Genomic DNA, 13,506 nt, shown 5'->3' with positions numbered 1-13,506 from the left:
AAAAATTGCAAATATCACTCCACTCTTTAAAACCATAAGACATAGGAGCAGAATTAGGCCATTTGGTGAGTCTGCTCTGCCATTCAATCATAGCTGATCATTTTTCCCCTCCTCAGTCCCATTCTTCAGCCTTCTTCCCATAACCTTTGATGCCATGTCCAATCAAGAAACTATCAAGCTCTGCCTTAAATACCCCCAATGACCTGGCCTCCACAGCTGCCTGTGGTAATAAATTTCACAAATTCACCACCTTCTGGCTAAAGAAACTTCTCACCATCTCTGTTTAAGTGGATGATCCTCTATCCTGGGGCTGTGCCCTCTTGTCCTAGACTCCGCCACCATGGGAAACATCCTTTCCACATCTACTCCATCTAGGTCTTTCAACATTCGAAAGGTTTCAGTGAGACTCCCCCTCATCCTTCCCCTCATCTTTCTAAATTCCAATGAGTACAGACCCAGAGCTATCAAATGTTCCTTACATTTACCCTTTCATTCTGGGAATCATCCTCGTGAACCTCCTCAGAACCCTCTCCAATGCCAGCACATCCTTTCTCAGATGAGGAGCCCAAAAATGTTCACAATACTCAAGGTGAGGCCTCAACAGTATCTTATAAAGCCTCAGCATCACATCCCTGCTTTTGTATTCCAGACCTCTTGAAATGAATGCTAACATCACATTTGCCTTTCTCACCACTGACTCTACCTGCAAGTTAACCTTTATGCTGTTCTGCACAAGGACCCCAAGTCCCTTTGCATCTCAGATTTTTGAATTTTCTCCCAGTTTAGAAAACAGTCTGCACATTTATTTCTACTACCAAAGTGCATAGCCATGCATTTTCCAACATTGTCTTTCATTTGCCACTCTCTTGCCCAATCTTCTAATCTGGTAAGTCCTTCTGCAGTCTACCTGTTTCTGCAACACTACCTGCCCCTCCATCAATCTTCATATCATCTGCAAACTTGGCAACAAAGCCACCCATTCCATCATCTAAATCATTGATATACAGCATGAAGAGAAGCAGTCCCAACACTGACCCCTGTGGAACACCACTAGTCACTGGCAGCCAACCAGAAAAGGATCCTTTTATTCCCACATTAAGAAAGGAGGGAGGTAGCAGAAAGGAAATTATAAACCTGACCTCAGTGGCTGGGAAGATGTTGGAGCAAATTGTTAAGGATGAGGTTCTGGAGTACTTAGTGACACAGGACAAGATAGGTCAAAGTCAGCATGATTTCCTTAAGCAAAAACCTTGCCTGACGACTCTTGGAATTCTTTGAGGAGATTACAAGTAGAATAGATAAAGGGATCCAGAAGGCCTTTAACACACAAGTCTGCTTATCAAGTTAAGAGCCCATGATATTACAGGAAAGTTACTAGCATGGTTAGAGAACTGGCTGATTGGTAGGAGGCAACAAGTGGGGATAATAGGATCCTTTTCTGGTTGGCTGGGGAGTGGGGCAGAGGAGGGGAAAAAAGGATCAGCCATGATTGAATAGCGGTGCAGGCTCGATGAGCCAAATGGCTCCTATATCTTTTTATGGTTTTATGGTGTAAATAAAAGTAGAGGAAAAGAATTTTAACAAAGATGAAGGTCTCGCTCTAAGTAAGAACTGGAATTCAATTGTAAGCAAGGTGGGAAAGCGGAAACCTGATTGGATGAGGACTAACAAATCAGGATGGATGGACGACGGGGATATAAATACCACCCGAGTAGACATGCCCAGGCATCATCCCTGATGAAGATGGCAGAGTTGTCATTGAAACGTTGGCTAAAGTCAATACCTGTACCCGGCTGGAAGCCCAAGAAGAATGTATTTGTCATATACGCCAGGAAAGCACAAGATCCTTCCTAATCCTTCTTAATATTTTTTGCAGTAACTATAAAATAAGGTGGATTTGTTTGGGGACTTCAATTTAAAAAAAAACACATGCTTGAAAATCTCCTTGCACCCGTCACAATCTGGTCTCAGTCAACATAACTGAGAGCTCCCATTTTGAAAAGAACACTCAATATAGGAAAACTGACTGTGCAATCATGAGATTTGAAAAGCTTCCATAAGCAAGCCTGAAACCTGTGCCCTTACTGCAGAGTAGCTACTTGCCATATGTCACCTTCACCAGGCATATGCCCGGCAGAGTGGGAAAAACAGTCCAAAGGCAGATCAGAGGCAGTCCAATAGCATGGGAGATATGGGACAGCAGTGGGTAGGTACAGCATCAAAGGAAATGTGGCCCCAGCTGATTTCAAACTGCACAGTTTGGGAAGGCTTAACTGTTCATAAACCAGTATAAACATCAAACTAGTGATAAATTGGATTAAAGTAAACTAACAGACTCTGGCCACTTCAAAAAATTCCTAAGAAAATCAACATAGAGTATAAAGCAGGCTAAAGTAAAGCTTCCAGTCCTGCAAGCCCATATATTATATGATATGGATGTCTGTTTTATTCCCAATGCACTGACTCTACATCCTTAAGTTTCCACCAGTCAATCAGTCCTCATCTCACACTGTTGTATTGCAGGAAATCCATCTACCAATGCACATCACCATTTCAATAAGAACCACTAACATTCGATTTTATCATTAAGCAATGTCTCCTCTCTTGCTCTCACTCTCTCACACACACACACACACACATCCACACACAGCTACTTTCAACACGAGGAAATCATGGGGTTAATGACCAAACCCATATGTAAACCGCCTGCAAACTTATAAATAGAGCTAAAGCAGAACCTGGCCATTCAGTCATGAGTGTACAGGGAGTAGAAGAGGGGTCTGACAGGGCAACCTTGTGAAGCACCAGTGTTTCACTGTCACAGAGGCGCTGCTGCCTGTCCTTGCTGTTGGTCATCAGGAAGTCAAGATAAAGTAAAAGGACAACATTTTCTTGTAAGGGTAAAAGGAGGGGTAACAACTATAGAGAACCATGATGTTTAGAGATACTGAGGTTAGATAGAGAGGACAGCAGAAGCATTTGACAGGCATTGGGAACCAATGACGGGGATAGCTTGTCAAGAGTATTAGAAGTGCAGGAAAATGTTTAAAAAGGAAATTAGGAAGGCTAAGAGGGATCACAAGAATTCACCAGCAAAAAAGGATTAAAGTAAATCCAAAGGCATTCTGTAAATATATTAAGGGCAACAGAATGACCAGAAGGTAGGGCCTATTAGGACAGTCTCTTGTTGAACTAGAAGGTATAGGTGATGAGTACTTTTTATTGGTATTCACAAAGAAAACAGACTTTGAAGAATTCAGTGAAGAGCTAGATGAGAGTCTATTGCAGGTCTCCATTAATAATGAGAGGTGCCCGATGCTTTGTAGGCTTGAAAATGGGTACATTCAGAGGACTGAATGGGATTTGTCAAAGCTGCAGCAGGGCACAAGAGACTGCTGTGGCTTTAGCCGAGATTTTTAAACCTTCACTCAACATAAATGAGGTATCAAATAACTGCAAGACAGCAAATTATTCCTAGAAAAGAAGCAGGGTAAATCCTGGTAACTATAAACCTGTAAGCCTAACATCAGTGGTTGAGAAGATACAGGAAAAAATTCTGAGGGGCCGGATTAAATATCAATTGGAAAGGCAGGGAGTAATCAGAGATAACCAATATGGGTGTTTTTCAGGGAAGATCCTGTCTGATTGATTTGACTATAGTCGCTGAAGAGGCAGCAAAGGGGGAAGTACAGCAGATGTAATTTACATGGATTTTAGTCAGGCCTTTGACCAAGTCCCACATGAGAGAATGGTTCAAATCAAAACTGGCTGGGCAATAGAAGAGAAAAGGTGATGGCAGAGGATTGTTTTTACCACTGAATCCTTCAAGTATCAGAGCTGGGACACCTATTATTCATAATAGAACTAAGAAAACGTTGAAGAACAGAGTGACCTCAGAGTATCCATAGATCCTTGAAAGGTGGAAAAGAGAAAGACAGCATATTTGGAAGGCAAATGTGATACTGGCCTTCATTAGTTGAGGCACTACATACAGATGTAGAGAGATTATATTTCAACTTTAAAATGCTGGTCAGGTTTCAGCTGGAGTTCTACATGCAGTTCTGGTCACCAAGGTAAAAGGAGAAGTCGATAAAGCTGGAGATTTGTAGGTTTACCAGACTGTTGCCTGCTTTGGAGAAATGAGGAGAGAATGGGCTTGCTCTCCCTGGAGTGAAGGCGGCTGAGGGATAACTGAACAGAAGTATATAAGATTATGAAAGGCATAGATAGGGTACATTATGTGCCAGTGGTATCTCATGGCTATTCTTCGCCCTCCTGGTTTCTTTTCTTAAATACCTGTCCCCTACATCTTTTTCCCATGGTAGGGTAATCAAAAATGAGTACGTATTTGAAAGTGATGGGTAGGAATTTGTAAGGGGATTTTGAAAGGGTGGTTGATATCTGGAATGCATTCTCCAGGGCAGTGCTTGAAACAGGTACAATTACTATGTTTAAGCAGCATCTAGACAGACACAAATAGACAAAGTAAAGAAGGATATACAGTAGTCTTCATGGGGACATTTGGCATAGATGGACACAAAGATTTATGTGGACATGCTGGGCCAAAAGCCTATTTTTTGTATGATGCTATGTTCTACTCTTTTGGACCAGTCTTCCCTGTAGGATCTTGTGAAGGCCGCACTGAAGTCTTTGTAGACTACACCAACACATTGTCCTTGACCATATGTTTCATTACCTCTTCAAAAATTTGGTCAGACAAGTTCACCCACTCACAAAGCCAAGCTAATTGTTAATACCTGCCCTTCCAAGTATGGGTTCATCCTGCATGGATTTTTTTCCCCCAATTACTTCCTTACCACTGAAATTCAACTCACAGGCCTGTAACTGCCTGGTTTACTCCTGCTGCCCATCATGGATAAAGGGACAATATTTGCTCTGCTCCAGTCATTTGGCATCTCAGCAAGGGCTGTAAAGATTTAAAACTCTGTCAGCACCCTAGCAATCTCCTTCCTTCATTCTGTAGCGTCCTGGGGTACATTTCATCAGGCTCTAAGAACTTAACCACCTTTAAATGTACGCAGGTAACTAATACCACAATTTTAACAACTGGTTCTACAACTTCAATGCCCTCCCTCATGAATTCTCACACTACAATGTCCATCTCTTTGCTCCACACACTAGATTGCCAATCTAATCCCTAACAGGCCTGTTGCTTCACTTAATACTGTCCTGTTACACATAACATTCATTGCGATTTCCCTTAATCCTGTCTCCTAGCAATATTTCAAGACTATTCTTTGTCCTCCTGATTTTATTAAGTACCCCCTTACCCCCCACCACCACATTTTATACTTCTTATGGGCCTCCCATGTTTTAAATGCTCCATATTCACTGTATGCTTCCTGTTTTCCTTTATCCAGCACTTAATATCTCTTTCCACACATTGTCTGTGCTCTAGTCAAGATTTTCTGTTGAACTGTAGACTTCATTGTCTGGGTAGCTATTTATTATTACATGGTGGAGTTTGCAGTCTATAGATGTTGCCTATTTATTTATTTAACTCCTGGATTTTTAAATAATTATCAACAAATATGCCCTGGTGTTCTCTGGCAGAGAATCCCAGAGTTTCTTCACAATTGCTAATTATTGTGGACTTTACGGTAGTACAGATACTACAATAAACATATCTGACTTATAATGCAAGGTTATGTTAATGTCCTAAATCAGTTTACTTTTTAAAACAGCAGATTGAGGAAATCAGTACTTTTCAGACATAATAATATCATCTAGAATTGACTTGCTAGTTGTTTATGACCACCATTCATTATTTAAGCTAAATATGGAAGTCAGTAAAAAAAAACTGTGAAAGCATTTTGTTACTTACCAGATCTTTTGCATTATGAGAGACCTCATCCCACCAGGGGGAGACAAAGTCATAGTCACAGTTAAGAATTCTCTTGTACATGAATTGATCACCTCTCTCATCGTAGAATGGTTCAAATCCACATAGTCTGACAAAAGAAAGAAGTAATAGTTTATAGTTCTTCTGAATATTGCTATCCTATACTAATCAGGGGAGCATCATACTTTGGTATTGTTACTTTTCACCATGGGCTTTTTCCTTACTCCTTGCTATCAGTTAGCCAATTATTGATCCATGCAAGTACTATATAGCAGTGGTCCCCAACCTCCAGGCCGTGGACCAATACATTGCTGCAAAGCATTCAGGGGTGCAGCGGTAGCCGGATCACCCAGCACATCTTTAAGAGAAAAGCCAAAATAAACAAGCTAATTAATTAGATGCCACCCAGAAGCCAGTCTTCATTAGAGGAACTGAGGTGGAGAGGGTCAATAACTTTAAATTCTTCTGCATTAAGGATCGATGTTTCTGTCTCTGAAAAGTGTCAGAAGATCTGTCCTGGGACCAGAACGTAACTGTCATTACAAAGAAAGCACGGCAGCGTCTATACTTTATTAGAAGTTTGTGTAGATTCAACATGTCACCGCAATCCTAACAGCCCTGTCTTTTCAGCCTGTCTGGGCTGGCGTTTAAATTGACGAAACAATGGAACAGCTAAAGGCTCCAGTGCCCTGGAAAGAGGAGTGAACATCGCGTAGAGCAAGTGAAATCAGCAATTACCTCTGATCTGGGTGGACATTTACGTGCCAGGCGGCACCTAATTAATTAGCTTGTTTACTTTGGCTTTTTTCTTAAAGCTGTGCTGGGTGCACTCCAGCTACCGCTGCACCCCTGCATGCTTTGTGGTCCGGTATCGGTCCGCAGCCCAGAGGTTGGGGACCACCGCTATATAGTACTATATATTATTCAGAATTCCAAATGCTCTGATCTTGTGGACCAACCACTGTTAATGGAAATCGAAGTACATCACATATGCCTTTTGCAGCACCAGTGGGGAGGACCAAGAAGGCTCGGTCAAGGAAGGTGGAGGAGAAACTTACATGATTGCTTTGAGCAGTGGACTGGACAATATTCAGGGACTCATCTTCAAATCTGAATGAATACACCACAGTTGTCACCAGTTTAATCAAGAATTGTGTGGATGAGTGGGTGCCTTCGAGAACGTACCAGACATACCCTAAACTAAAGCTGCGGATGAACTAGGAGATTCATCGTCTGCTGAGGGCTAGATCTGTGGCGTTCATGATAGGTGATCCAGAACTATACAATAAGTCCAAGTACGACCTATAGAAGGCGACTTTAAGAGTGAAAAACCACTTCTGATTTAAGTTAAAGACAGAATCAGATTCACATCAGTTCTGGCAGGATTTGCAGGCCATTACTTCCTACAAGGCAAAACCTAACATCATGAATGAGCTCAATGCCTTTGATGCACACTTTGAAAGGGAGAATAAAACTACACCTGTCCAAATCCCTGCAGCATTTGGTGACCCTGTGATCTCTGTCACGGAGGCCGACGTCAGAACACCTTTTAAGAGGGTGAACACTCAGAAGACGTTGTACCTGATGGTGTACCTGATAGGGTTTGAAAGCCTGTGCCAGCCAATTGGCAGGAGTGTCCAAGGACATATTCAATCTCTCACTACTGCAATCGGAGGTTCCCACCTACTTCAAAAGAGCGACAATTGTACTAGTGCCCGAGAAGAACAGAATGAGCTGGCTCAACGACTATCGCCCACTGGCACTCATATCTATCGTGCTGAAGTGTTTTGAAAGGTTGGTTATGGCCAGAATCAACTCCTGCCTAAGCAAGGCTCTGGATCCACTGCAATTTCCCTATCATTACAACAGGTCTACAGCAGATGCAATCTCACTGATTCTCCAGTCAGTTTTGGATCACAATACCTACATCAAGCTGCTGTTTGTTGATTACAGCTCAGTGTTCAATACCATCGTACCCTCATCAGTACCCTAATCAACAAGCTCCAAAACCTGCACCTCTGTACTTCCCTCTGCAACTGGATCCTTGCCTTACTCATCAGGAGACTATAGTCAGTGTGGATTGAAAATAACGTCTCCTCCTCGCTGACAATCATCAACACTGGTGCACCTCAACGATGTGTGCTTAACCGCTCTACTCTCTCTACACCCATGACTGAAAGGCTAGGCACAGCTCAAATACCATCTATAAAATTGCTGATAACACAACTATTATTGGCATTAATTCAGATGGTGACGAGAAGACATACAGGAGTGAGATAGACAAGCTGGTTAAGTGGTGCTTCCACAACAACCTTGCACTCAACATCAGTAAGGCACATTTTGTATGTTTGCATGCCACGGTCCCCAAGGAGACTTTGGATTGTGTAGAGGAAGAGAATTTAATAGAAGCGAGCAGGGGCAGTCTGAACATTTTGGACGCCACAGTTCCAGAGAAGACACTGGATCGTGCATAATTAGGCACTTGGCAAGCTCCAATAAAAAGAAGTTAGGTTTAAGCAGAGTGGGTCAGTGTTAAAAGTGGGGAGTTGAGGTTTTGGCTCAGAATGGTGTAAGCTGTAGGTAGATTCTTTTTCGTTATTTAGTTTTTCTTTCTTTCTTATTACACGTTTAGCGCGGTGGGGAAACCAGAGAGAATAGTGGACTGTTCCTATTGTGGGATGTGGGAAGGTCTCTGGCACTGGGTCTGGCTCTGTGGTTCAGGAGGGAAGTGGGGAGAAGAGGCAAGCACTAGTGATAGGAGATTCGTTGGTTAGAGAACAGAAAGGAGGTTCTGTGGATTCCCAGGTGGTATATTGCCTCCCAGGTGTCAAGGTCAGGAACATCACCGATCAAGTCCACAGTGGTCTTAAGTGGGAGGGTGAGCAGCCAGAGGTTGTGGTCCATTTTGGTACCAAATACATGGGTAGAAGGAGTGACAAGGTCCTGCAAAGTGAGTTCAAGGAGTTAGATGCTACATTAAAGGACAGGACCTCCAGGATTGTGATCTCAGGATTGCTACAATTGTCATGTGCTAGTGAGGACAGAAATAGGAAGATCATATACAGTTTAATGCATAGCTAAGAAGTTGGAGCAGGAGAGAGAGCTTTAGATTTCTGGATCATTGGGCTCTCTTCTAAGGAAGGTTGGACCTGTACAGAGAGATGGTTTGCACCTGAACTGAAGGGGGACTAATATCTCAGAGGAAAGGTTTGCTCATGCAGCATTGTGGGTGGGGGGGGGGGGAGAGTTAAACTAGATTTGCAGGGGTAGGGTGTGGGAACCTGAGTTGCAGAACAGAGAGTGGATGAGATTGTGGAGAAAGATTTTGTTAAGCTTACATACAATGTCAGGAATCAAAAGGTTAAACGTGGTGGCAATAATGTTCTCAGCTGCATATATTTCATTCCAAGGAGTATTGTAGGAGAGGCAGATGAGTTTAGGGCACGGATTAGCACATGGCCATTAATGACCACGTCAATGAGCTTATGTTAAAAATTACCCAACAGTCCGCAGGAACAAATTTGTAGATATCGCAGACAGTTGCAAGAAACATAAGGTTGTGATAGTAGGTGATTTTAACTTTCCACATATTGACTAGGACTCCCATACTATAAAAGGGTTGGATGGGAAAGAGTCTGTCAAACGTGCTCAGGAAGGTTTCCTTAATCAGTACATGGAAATCCCAACAAGAGAGCGTGTGATACTTTAGTGAGGCAATTGACAAGGTCCCGCTTTGGAGGTTGGTCAAGAAGGTTGAGTCGCTCGGCATTCAAGACAAGTAGGATTAGACATTGGCTTTGCAGAGAAAGAGACAAGACAGGTGTCAGAAGTTTGTGTAGGGAACACTTTGTATCTAGTGATCATAATGCCATTAGTTTCAAGGTAATTATAGAAAAGGTTATGTTTGATTCTCGGGTTGAGATTTTAAATTGGAGAAAGGCCAATTTTGATAATATTAGAAAGAATCTGGCAAGAGTGGATGGGACAGGTTGTTTTCTGGCAAAAGTGTACTCAGTAAGTGGAAGGCCTTCAAAAGTGAAATTTTGAGTGTACAGAGTTTGCAGTTTCCTGTCAGACTAAAGGGCAAGAATAACAGGTTTATTGGACCTTGATTTTCGAGAGATATTGAGGCCCTGGTTAAGAAAAAGGAGATGCATAGCAGGTAGGAACTATTGAGGTACATGAGTATAAGAAATGCAAGAGAACACTTATGAAGGGAATCAGTAGTGTTAAAAGAAAGCAAGTTCTAGCAGACAATGTGAAGGAGAATCCCAAGGGCTTCTAAAGATATATTAAGAGCAAAAGGATACCAAGGGACAAAACTGGTTCTCTAGAAGATCAGAGTAATCTATGTGTGGAGCCAAAAGAGACGGTGGGGGGGGGGGGGGAGATTTTAAAAGGATTTTGTGCATCTGTATTTACTCAGGAGACGAACACAGAGTCTATAGAAATGAAACAAAGCAGCAGTGAGGTTATGGATCCTATAGAGATTAAAGAGGAGGAGATGTTTGCTGTCTTGAGGCAAATTAGGGTGGATAAATCCCCAGGGTCTGACAAGGTGTTCCATGGTAACCTGTGGGAGGCAAATGCAGAAATTGCTGGGGCCTGAGCAGAGATATTTAAATAATCCTTAGCGACAGTTGAGGTACCAGAGGATTGGAGGATACTGCTGTTTAAGAAAGGCTCTAAACATAAACCAGGAAAACATAGGCTGGTGAGCTTGACATCAGTAGGGGGAAAGTTATTGGAAAGTATCCTAAGGGACCGAATATATGAGTACTGTATTTGGATAGACATAGACTGATTAACGATAGTCAGCATAGCTTCATGCATGGTAGGTCATGTCCAACCAATCTTACAGAGTTTGAGGAAGTTACCAGGAAAGTTAATGAAGGCAAGGCAGTGGATATTGTCTACATGGACTTTAGCATTTTATTTGACCAAGTTCCGCACGGGAGGATGGTCAAGAAAGTTCAGTCACTTGGCATTCAAAATAGGGTAGTAAATTGGATTAGACCAACACTCACAGCACACTGGAGGAACTCAGCAGGTCGGGCAGCATCAATGGAAACGATGAGTCGACGCAGATTGGGGGACCGCTTCGTCAAGCACCTCCACTCCGTCCGCCACAACAGACAGGATCTCCCGGTAGCCACCCACATCAACTCTGCTTCCCATTCCCATTCAGATATGTCCATACATGGCCTCCTCTACTGCCATGATGAGGCTAAACTCAGGTTGGAGGAGCAACACCTCATATACCGTCTAGGTAGTCTCCAGCCTCTTAGTATGAACATAGAATTCTCCAACCTCTGGTAATTCCCTCCCTCTCCTTTCCTCTATCCCTATTTCACTCTGCCCCCTCCCCCAGCTCCCTCATGGTTCCACCTCCTTCTTCTACTACCCGTTGTTTTCCTACCTATGACGTCCCTGCTTCCCCTCCCCCACCCCTTTGTCTTTCATATTAATCTACAAGCATTCTTCAAATCCTTCCCCCTCCTTCTTTCGTCAGTCCTGATGAAGGGTTCCGGCCCCAAACGTCAACTCAGCGTTTCCACTGATGCTGCCCGACCTGCTGAGTTCCTCCATTGTGCTGTGAGTGTTGCTTTGATCCCAGCATCTGCAGATTATTTTGTGCTTAAAATTGGATTAGACATTGGCTTTGTGGGAGAAGCCAGAGAGTAGTTGTAGATGACTGGAGGTCCGTGACTAGTGGTGTGGTGCAGGGATCGGTGCTAGGTCCACTGTTGTTTATATCAATGATCTGGATGATAATGTAGTAAACTGGATCAACAAATTTGTGGATGACACCAAGATCTGGGAGTATAGTGGACAGTGAGGAAGACTATCAAAGCTTGCAGCAGGACCTGGACCAGCTGGAAAAATGAGCTGAAAATGGCAGATGAAATTTAATGCAGTGTGAGGTGTTGCACTTTGGGAGGACCAACCAGGTAGGTCTTACATGGTGAGCAGTAGGGTAGGGCAGTGAGGAGTGTGGTGGAACAGAGGGATCCAGGAATACAGATCCATAATTCCTTGAAAGTGGTGTCACAGTTAGATAGGGCCATAAAGAAAGCTTAATTTGGAGTATTGTGTGCAGTTTTGGTCACCTACCTACAGGAAAGATGTAAATAAGATTAAGAGAGTCCAAAAAAAATTTACAAGGATGTTGCTAGGACTTGAGGATCTGAGTTATAGGGAAAGGTTGAATATGTTGGGACTTAATTCACTAGAACCAAGAAAATTGGGGGGAGAGTTAATAGAGATACACATAATTATTAAGAGTAGTGATAGGGTAAATGCAAGCAGGCTTTTTTCACTGAAATTGGGTGAGACTAGAAGTCATGGGTTAAGAGTGAAAGGCGAAATGTTTAAGGGAAACGACGGGGAGTACCTTCACTCAGAGGGTGGTGAGAGGTGGAACAAGCTGCCAGCACAAGTGGTGAATGCAGGTTCAATTTCAACATTTAAGAGAAGTTTGGATAGGGTATATGGATGAGGGGGGCATCAGAATCAGGTTTAATATCATCGGCATATGTCGTGAAATTCGTTGACTTTGCAGCAGCAGTACGATGCAGTACATGAAAAATAAAGCATATTAGGTAGGTATATTAAATAGATAAATTAAATAAGTAGTGTAAAAACAGAAATAAAAAGTAGTGAGGTAGTGCTCATGGGTTCAGTGTCCATATAGAAATCAGATGGCAGAAAGGAAGGAGATGCTCCTGAATCGCTGAGTGTGTGCCTTTAGGCTTCTGTACCTCCCTCCTGACGGTAACAATGAGAAGGGGGCATGTCCTGGGTGGTGCAGGTCCTTAATGATGGATACCGCCTTCCTGAGGCACCGCTCCTTGAAGATATCTGGAATACTATTGAGGCTGGTACTCATGATGAAGCTGACTAATTTTACAAGTTTCTGCAACTTACTTCCATCTTGTGCAGATGTCCCCCACATACCAGACAGTGATGCAGCCAGTCAGAATGCTCTCCCCAGTACATCGATAGAAGTTTTTGAGTGTTTTAGGCGACAAACCAAATCTTCTCAAATGCTTAATATAGCTGCTGTCTTACCTTCTTTATAACTGCATCAATATGTTGCAACAAGATTAGGTCCTCAGATAATGACATCCAGGAACTTGAAATTCCTCACTCTCTCTGCTTCTGATACCTCTGAGGATTGGCTTGTGTTCCCTTGCCTTACCCTTTCTGAAGTCCACAATCAATTCTTTGGGCTTGCTAACATTGAGTGCAAGGTTGTTGCTACGACACCGCTCCACTAGCTGGTATATCTCACTTCTGTACGCCCTCTCATCGCCATCTGAGATTCTGCCAACAATGGTTGTATCATCAGTAAATTTATAGATAGTATCTGAGCTGTGCCTGGCCACACAGTCATGGGTGTAGAGACAGTAGAGCAGTGGGCTAAGCACACATCCCTGTGGTGCAGTGTTGATTGTCAATGAGGTGGTGATGTTATTCTCAATCTACAAAGATTGTGGTCTTCTGGTTAGGAAGTCAAGGATCCAGTTGCAGAGGGCGGTACAGAGGCCCAGGTTCTGTAGCTTTTCAATCAAGACTACAGGAATGATGGTAGTAAATGCTGAAGTATAGTCAATAAACAGCATCCTGGCATAAGCAGATGT

The 13,506-nt window shown here is 42.9% G+C and overlaps 1 protein-coding gene across 1 annotated transcript in view; it reads right to left on the bottom strand.

The window, feature by feature from the left end:
* Nucleotides 1-13,506, bottom strand: part of camk4 (calcium/calmodulin-dependent protein kinase IV) — a 114,680-nt gene that overhangs the window by 17,521 nt on the left and 83,653 nt on the right. Inside the window, exon 9 of the mRNA XM_072281055.1 lies at nucleotides 5,846-5,972. Coding sequence (XP_072137156.1) covers nucleotides 5,846-5,972 — 127 coding nt within the window. The remainder of the gene's footprint in view (nucleotides 1-5,845; nucleotides 5,973-13,506) is intronic.

This window comes from Mobula birostris, chromosome 17 (assembly GCF_030028105.1).
Source record: "Mobula birostris isolate sMobBir1 chromosome 17, sMobBir1.hap1, whole genome shotgun sequence".
In the NCBI taxonomy this organism is placed as follows: domain Eukaryota; kingdom Metazoa; phylum Chordata; class Chondrichthyes; order Myliobatiformes; family Myliobatidae; genus Mobula; species Mobula birostris.
This window is presented reverse-complemented; position numbering and strand designations above follow the sequence as displayed.